The 8,692-nt window shown below is 40.4% G+C and overlaps 1 protein-coding gene across 2 annotated transcripts; it reads left to right on the top strand.

The window, feature by feature from the left end:
- Nucleotides 1-1,228: 1,228 nt before the first annotated feature.
- Nucleotides 1,229-4,271, top strand: LOC130710038 (AMP deaminase-like). Of its 2 annotated transcripts, none has more exons than XM_057559193.1 (5): nt 1,229-1,546; nt 1,927-2,050; nt 2,483-2,655; nt 2,920-3,127; nt 3,675-4,271. In XM_057559193.1, exons 1-5 carry the CDS (start codon nt 1,250-1,252, stop codon nt 3,731-3,733), a joined length of 861 nt encoding a protein of 286 aa, XP_057415176.1. In that variant the 5' UTR covers nt 1,229-1,249; the 3' UTR covers nt 3,734-4,271. The 2 variants fall into 2 exon arrangements, with proteins under 2 accessions (XP_057415176.1, XP_057415177.1); XM_057559194.1 differs by having other exon boundaries at nt 3,509-4,271.
- Nucleotides 4,272-8,692: the final 4,421 nt, after the last annotated feature.

Below are 8,692 nucleotides of genomic sequence, written 5' to 3'. Positions count from 1 at the left end.
CCTCCCGATGATGTCACTGACACCCTGCCCGATAGTTTAGAGGTGTTTTCTCTCCGTTCTACCATTACTTTATAAACTGAAAAAAAGAGAGACAAGTGAGAAATATGATTAATGATGTGATGGAAAAAAAAAGAAAGAGAAGAATAGTGAAAATGAGATGGAAAAGAAAGAAAAATCTAAATACATCCGAACTCAAGAAAAATTACAAGAACCTTTTTTTTGGTTACAAAATTACAAGAACTTGAGATAAAAGTAAGAACGAAAGCAAAGATTAAATTGCATTAAACAAGTAAATGACGAAAAATCATCTGCTTGCTTGTATCTCGTGGTAATTATTGTCGTATGATGATGTAGACTTTGGACTTTTAGAGTGTTTCAGTAATTAGATGTCTATGTTTTTTTTTTTCAAATTACAAACTAATTTATGTAGTGCTCGAAAGAAAATAACTGTTACTAGATCTAGAGACGTGATTAAAACTAAAAGAAACTTGGCTAAAAAGCACTTTTGGCCCCTGATGTTTTAACTTTGTGCAAATTCTGCCCCTACTCTATTTTTGTCGATGTTTCTACCCCTTATGTTTTCAAACAGTGCATTGTCTATCCCTCATGTTTTCAAACAGTGCACCGTCTACCCCTGACGGAGGGGTAGACGGTGCACTGTTTGAAAACATGAGGGGTAGAAACATCAACAAAAATAGATAGGGGCAGAACTTGCACAAACTTAAAACATCAGGGGCCAAAAATGCTTTTTAGCCAAGAAACTTCGTAATCAAGTGTCATACTATTAGAGTAGAGTACACACACTACACCAGAAAAGGGCTTTTACAGCGCCCCTTTTACAGCGGTTCAGGTGGCAGCCGCTGTAAAAACACAAACACGGAGCGGATGATGGGCTATTACAGCGTTTTCTTAAATAAACCGCTGTAAAATTGTTCCCTATTAAGAGCGGTTCAGGTCTCAACCGCTGTAAAAACAAAAACACGGAGCGGTTGATAGGCTTTTACAGCGGTTCGTTTAAGTAAGCGCTTTAAAAGATAAGTAAAAAATAAATCTTGGATTTTAAATTTGTTTCATATGAGATTCGAACCCGGATACCTTAGGCTATTTCAAAACCACTTTCCACTGGACTCAGATAAGATTTATGTTATTGTTTCGATTTGTTAATATTTATCAATTGATTTCGTAAAATTGTAGAACCCAATAACTTTACCCAAATCCCGTAAACCCTTATCAGTTTCGTTCTATCTCGATGGTGCTACCTCAGTCTCTCTCAACCGCTGTGCTCCTTCTCTCAACCCCTACACCCCATCGTGCCGCCACCGTCCCTGGCGCGCCGCTGCCGCTCTTGTTTTTCATCGTCCAACACTTTGGCTCAAGGTTCTTGGCCGCAGAACTGAGGTCAGTGGTTCTCCATCCTCGATCTGTTAACGCTGAGGAAGGCCAGCGACTCCAATTTCTCCTCCACGCCTTCCAAACGCATCCTTGCGAGAAGGCCTCGCCTCTTCATCCTCCTCCCCTGCACATTGGCCCCTCACGGTGGTGGAAGGTTAGGTTTGTTTGTTTACTTTGTTTCTGATTTAAGCCTGTTATAATTTATTTGGAAGGTTGTTATTGGAATTGGATTGATATCTGATTGAAATTGTTGGCTAAAGTAGTTTTGAGTTTGATCATTGTGTTTTTCTGTGTGATTGTGTAGATGGGTCGAATTTACCGATAAAATAGTTGCTAAGAGGGTTGCCAATATGTTAAATGGTGAACAGATAGGTATGTGTTTGTTTGAAAGTATAGTATGGTGTTTACTTGTGGTAGCCGGGTTATGCTCTAGTGGGGGCTGTACTTGTTCTTCCTTATTGTCTTTTAATGGAAAGCACAATGTTGTTCTATTGTCAATTCTAGAGTTATTTTATTCCTTTAATTTTGTGAAAGAGTGATCGGCTGCCGGATGTTACGACGATCGACGGCGGGCTGGATGGGGAGGAGAAGAGGAACGGGCTGATGCACGTTGAGGGGATTCCGGCTGGGCTTCCGCGGCTGCACACGCTCCGTGAAGGTACGGTTGTGCTCATGGTTTTATGATGATATTGAGTTGATTCAATGATTATCTCAATGACTGTGTATTGAGCTTGAGCTATAATCTGGCAAATTTTTGGTGTTCAATTGGTTCAGCTGTGTGTTAATCTCTTTTTGATCTGTTTCCGCAGCTTGGAATGTGTATCAAGTTGTGATTTCTCACTTAAGGAGTGTGGGTTTTTCACTTCACATTTTTAGTGTAATTAGAGACATTGAAGTCAATTTCAAACGGGTTGGAATGAATTGATTCTGTTGTTTTTTCTTGTGTATTTTTATTATTGGCTCTGTTTTTTGTTGTTTTGGTTCTGTTCTATGATGTTAACATGATAGAAGAAGATGACAAGATGTTATAGAAGACTAAGATATGGGTTAATCTCAACTTTTTTTCCAGACTAAGATATGTTTCTCGCAGGAAAATCTACGAATACTGGTTCCTTTAAGAGGAATATTTTAAGACCAACTTCTCCCAAATCTCCTGTTGCAAGTGCTAGTGCCTTTGAAAGCGTAGAGGGATCAGATGACGAAGATTTTATATCAGAAAGCGCTAATTTAGACACTACATATCTGCACTCGAATGGAGATGTTGTAAGCAATGCATTTGTTCAATTAAGTTTACTTTTCGTTTGATTTTCTATATAAGAAGAAAGTTTAGTTTTGAGATGATAAGTAACTTGGCCTTTGTTTCTCTGCTTTTTTTTCCTCCTTGCCCTTCCCTCTCCTGCTGGGCTTGCAATCACTCTAGCTTTTCTCTCAATACTTTTTAGCTGTGCTAATATGATGCAGTGTTCTATATTCACTAAGGTAAACAAATTGAATTACCTTTTAAGATTGATTTTGAAATGCATGCAGGGGGCTGAAGGTAAAAATCCATACGAGACTTTACCTAATCATGTTAATACTAATGGAGAGCAGATGGCAATCACTGCTTCAAGTATGATCCGTTCTCATAGTGTTTCTGGTGATCTGCATGGTGTTCAGCCCGACCCAATAGCAGCTGACATTTTGAGGAAAGAGCCAGAGCATGAAACTTTTGCTCGATTGAAAATTACACCTATTGGTATGAACTAGGAAATATAGCTTATTCTCTTGAATGCCAATAAATTGCTCCAAACGGGCTCTCTCATGTCATGCATAGATTCCCCTTCCTTTAAAAACTTGCTAACAACAGTTAAAAACTTGCTTATGGGTTAGTTACTTTTCTGTATTCCATATTTCTTTTGGGAAAAACTTAGATACAGTACCATATGTATGGTTGGTACTGTTCTCCAATAAAAATGTGACACCTAGGTTACTTTAATTGCACATTAGATCTAGTAACTCAACCGTGATTATTTCTGTTAACTCTGAGTTAGCTATTGTTTCGTTTCTCTTATCCTTTCCGTTTTGTTAACTATCGTTCTGTTTATCATCGACCATTGTTTTTTCACCATTCATGCAGAGGATAAAAAGTGCAGGAACAAATCCAATATTTGAGATTGGGTCGCTCAAGTTTGAGGGATCCCAAATCCACCGGTTAATAAGAGAGCGATCCCATTCAATTCAATGTTGATTGACATGAAGTTGAAATTAAAGAGTACTGAATTCTAGATCCACTTTCGCAACAGGGGAAACCATGGTCACTTCACTTGTGCTTGCTGTGACATCAACCTTTTCAATTTTGTAAACAAGTAAATCTTGAAAATTCAAGGACTTGCTGCAGTCATTGATGGAAAGAAACCTGCAACAGTGTCTGGTACCTTGATCAATGCAACAGAATTTGTATTCAAAGTTTTGAGAAGGTTCGAGAAAGGATTGAAGAGCAGGACCAGGGGGAGGGGGCTACAACTTTTCCTTTAAGCGGTTTGAAAGGTGAATTTTTTTTTCTCTGCTTAACGGCGTCAAAGTTATTTGAACGGGGACAACAGTTGTAGAAATTAAAGCCATATGTCAAATTCTGATTGGGCAACAACATGTACTGCACCTGCGGTACTGCATGTAAGTTTTACCCTTTCTTTTTTCTGTACTTTACAATTCTGTACTTTACAATAAAATACACAATAGTTTGTAATTTCATGATTTAGAGATAGGTGAAGTTAAGGACGTGGTTGATATGCTTTAGAAATTGTTGATTTTATGGCTGAACTAGCATGGTAGGTGATGGTATATAGGAATAAAAGAAAAAGACTTTTTATAGCGGTTCCACAATAAACCGCTGTAATAGAGAGACGAATTACGACGGTTTTAATTATAAAACCGCTATTAAAGATGTTCACTTACAGCGGTTATTATACAAAACCGCTGTAAATAAGGGATCTTTTACAGCGGTTTGAACCGCTGTAAAGTCTTTTACAGCGGCGAGATCTACAGCGGTTCAAAACCGCTGTAAAAGGGCGAAATTAAGCGCTGTAAAAGCCCTTTTTTGGTGTAGTGACATTACTCTGATTAAGAAGTTAGTTACTGTTAGTAGTATAGTTAATATTTGAGTTAGTTACATTCTGTTAGAATGAGCTGTATTATGTGAGCTGTCATTACAGCTGTCACATAACTGATTCTGTTAGAGTTGGTAGCTTGCTTAGCAAGCCTTGTATTCTCTTTAAATACTGAGATCACTCATTGTAATCTTTAGTTTTTCAATAATTAAATTCAGTTACATATCTTAGAGAGTTTAACATAGTATCAAGAGCGCTGAACGATCCTTGGGATCTTTCTCTCTGATTTTTCTCGTTTTTTTTTCTCTTCTTCTTCATCATCGCCATGGCTGATGAAGCTTCTGCACATGCAACTGCAGCTACAACTCTAGTTCCGCTTGCGGTTTCTCAACCGCAACTGAGTTCTACTTCTCTAGTTCACAAGCTTATCCTGAAGCTTGAGGATTCTAACTTCCTTTCATGGAAGCAGCACGTTGAAGGCATCGTGCGCACGCACAGGTTGCAGAGCTTTCTTGCTCATCCAGAGATTCCACCTCGCCGGCTCAGTGAGGATGATCGCGTGAATGCAGTGGAAAATCCTGCATATCAGATCTGGGAACAACAAGATTCTGCACTGTTTACATGGCTTCTCTCGTCTCTTTCTCCATCAGTGCTTCCAACCGTGGTCAACTGCACTCAGTCTTGGCAGATTTGGGAAGCAGTGCTCGACTTCTTCCAAGCACAATCGCTTGCTCAATCCACGCAACTACGTTCCGAGTTGCGATCGATAACCAAGGGCTCGAAGACTTCATCGGAGTTTCTCAAGAGAATCAAGTCCATTGTGAACGCGCTTGTCTCCATCGGAGATCCAGTTACCTATCGCGAGCACCTTGAGGCTATTTTCGACGGTCTTCCTGAGGATTACAGTCATCTCTTGACTGTAATCTACAATCGCGATGATCGCTGCTCGATCTTGCATGTTGAATCCATGGTTATCGCGCATGAAGCGCGCCTTGAGCGTTCTCGCACTCGTCAGATGAGTGCAAATCCTCCGTCAGCGCTTCTCGCTCAGGTTGCGCCACCGCCAACGCCTGCAGCGCCGCCAGCGCCGACACCATCATCGATTGTCTCTACACAGTCGACTGCATCCTCAGAAGCTAACTATGCTTCTAGTGCTGTCAACAACTCTTACGATGATCGATCTTATGATAATCGTGGTGGATCGGATGATTCTCGTTCTCGCGGTGGTTATGGTGGTAGATCTGGTGGTCGTAACTCTCGTGGTGGAAGAAACGGTAATCGCAGTGGTGTTCAATGCCAGATCTGTTACAAGTATGGACATGATGCTAGCATCTTCTATCATCGTGGTTCATCAGGATCCAGTGGCTCGTTTGGTATGCAATCTTCTGGTTATGGCATGCCTATGCCTATGCCTATGCATCCACAAATGCTCCCACACTTTCGATTCTCACCTTTCTATGGTGTTCCACAATTTGGAAATCCTACTCAGTTTGGTAATTCTCAGTTTGGACATCTTCCTGGCATGATGTTAGGCCAGTATCCTCAGAATTCAGGCATGAACATGAGCAACTTTGCTCAGTCCTTTGGTCATTCCCCTTATGGTGGTGCACAGTGACATCCTACACTTGCACAATTTCCTGGTGGCAATCCTAGGCCTGCAAATCCTCCAGCCAGAGCTCCACAGGCTATGCTTACTGGTCCTACTACTTCTCCTGCTGCAGCAAATCTCAGCTCCTGGTTTTCTGACTCTGGAGCAACACATCATGTTACCAATGATGCATCTGTGATTTCTGATAGTGTCTCTCTCACTGGTAATGATCACATTCTAATGGGGAATGGACAAGGTTTGCCAATCCACTCTATTGGTTCAGCTTCTTTTCTTTCTCCTTATCACAAAAATACTACACTCACTCTTAGTGATCTTCTTTTAGTTCCTAATATCACAAAGAATCTAGTCAGTGTTAGTAAATTTGCAAAGGATAATAATGTCTATTTTGAGTTTCACTCATCCTATTGTGTTGTGAAATCTCAGGAAACTTCTAGAGTTCTACTCAAGGGTACTGTTGGTCCAGATGGTCTATACATCTTTGAGGGGATGCATACTCCAACTTTTCCTCTAGCCAGTTCTGTTAAAGCTTCCTCAGTTCCAATTCCAGTTGTTGTTTCCTCTGTTAATACTGCTTCTTTACCTATTTCTAATGTACCTAGTCCTAGTATTTCTACTCATAATACTACCTCTGATGTAACTACTACTTCTTATGCCTTGTGGCACAATAGGCTAGGTCATCCTCATCATGAGGCTTTGCATTCTGCTTTAACTGTTTGTAAGATACCAGTACCTAATAAAGCAAAGTTTTCAGTATGTTCAGCTTGTTGTTTGGCAAAGTCTCACAAATTACCTTCTTCTTCCTCTCATACTGTTTATACTGCACCTCTAGAACTTGTCTTTGTTGATCTATGGGGTCCTGCCTCTACTGTTTCTTCATGTGGATATTCTTATTTTTTGACATGTGTGGATGCTTATTCTAGGTTCACTTGGATTTTTCCCCTAAGACAAAAATCTGAAACCTATTATGTTTTTCTTCAGTTTCAAGCCATGGTTGAATTAAAGTTTAGCTTGAAACTGAAATCTGTCCAAACAGATAATGGTACTGAGTTCAAATCTCTTACCTCTCATTTTACCAAACTTGGCATTGTCCATAGGCTCACTTGCCCCTACACACACCATCAAAATGGTAGTGTTGAAAGGAAGCATAGACATATCATAGAAACTGGTTTATCTTTGCTGGCTTATGCTAACATGTCATCCCAATACTGGGATCATGCTTTCTTGGCTGCTGTTTTTCTAATTAATAGGCTTCCTACTGTGGTTTTGGGTAATGAGAGTCCTTATTCTAAGTTGTTTAAGACTCTCCCTGATTATAAGATTCTCAAAGTGTTTGGTTGTGCATGTTACCCTCATTTAAGACCTTACACTCACAACAAGCTCTCCTTGAGGTCTAAGGAATGTGTGTTTATTGGATATTCTTCCTCTCATCCAGGGTACAAATGCATGGACAGTGATGGCAGAATTTTTATCTCTCGAGATGTGATTTTTGATGAAGTAAAGTTTCCTTATCCTGCCATGTTTACCTCCACTGACTCTAACCTCCCAGATAGTGGCATTCTTTCAACAATACCTATTGTTCCAGTTCCAGTTGCTGCTCAGCCTACAACCTCCAATTCAGACTCTGATTTGTCTTCAGGACCTGTTTCTCTGGCTCAGGTTTCTGCACAAGAGCAAGTCCAAGCTTCTCCTGCAGCCTCAGGCACAGCTTCAGCACCCTCTTCTCCTGTTGAGCCTTCACCTCCAGTGGGCAATATTCATCCTATGCATACAAGAGCAAAATCTGGCATAATCATGCCCAGATTGCATTCAACCTTGCTCCTCACTCAGGCAGAACCTACTACAGCCAAGCAAGCACTCAAAGACCCTAAGTGGTTGGCAGCCATGAAGGCTGAGTATAATACATTACTAGCTAATGATATCTGGACATTGGTTCCTCTACCCAAAGATCGGACACCAATAGGATGCAAATGGGTGTTTAGAGTGAAGGAGAATGCAGATGGTTCTATCAATAGATATAAAGCAAGGCTTGTAGCCAAAGGTTATCATCAAGTGAAGGGTTTTGATTATTCTAAGACATTTTCCCCTGTGGTCAAACCTATTACTATTAGGCTCATTCTTTCTCTTGCAATCACTAAACAGTGGCATATTCATCAACTTGATGTCAATAATGCCTTTCTCAATGGTGCACTTCAGGAGGAGGTGTACATGACACAACCTTCTGGATTTCAGAATGAGGATAAGACTCTTGTTTGCAAGTTGAACAAAGCTCTTTATGGCCTCACACAGGCCCCTAGAGCTTGGTTTGAAAGGTTAAAGTCAGCTCTTGTGAAGTATGGCTTCAAACCTAGTAGATGTGACCCCTTTTTGTTCACTTTCCACAATGCAACTTGCTGCATTTACATCCTAGTCTATGTAGATGATATTATCATTACAGGAAACTCTTTGCCTCTTGTGCAGAAAGTGGTTGAGAATCTCAATTATGAGTTCTCTTTGAAGCAGCTAGGACTGCTAGATTATTTCCTTGGTGTTCAGGTGCATCATCTTCAGGACAGGTCATTATTGTTGACCCAGACAAAGTACATTACTGATCTACTTGAAAGAGCAG

The sequence above is a fragment of the Lotus japonicus genome, chromosome 4, assembly GCF_012489685.1.
Source record: "Lotus japonicus ecotype B-129 chromosome 4, LjGifu_v1.2".
Classification (NCBI taxonomy): domain Eukaryota; kingdom Viridiplantae; phylum Streptophyta; class Magnoliopsida; order Fabales; family Fabaceae; genus Lotus; species Lotus japonicus.
This window is presented reverse-complemented; position numbering and strand designations above follow the sequence as displayed.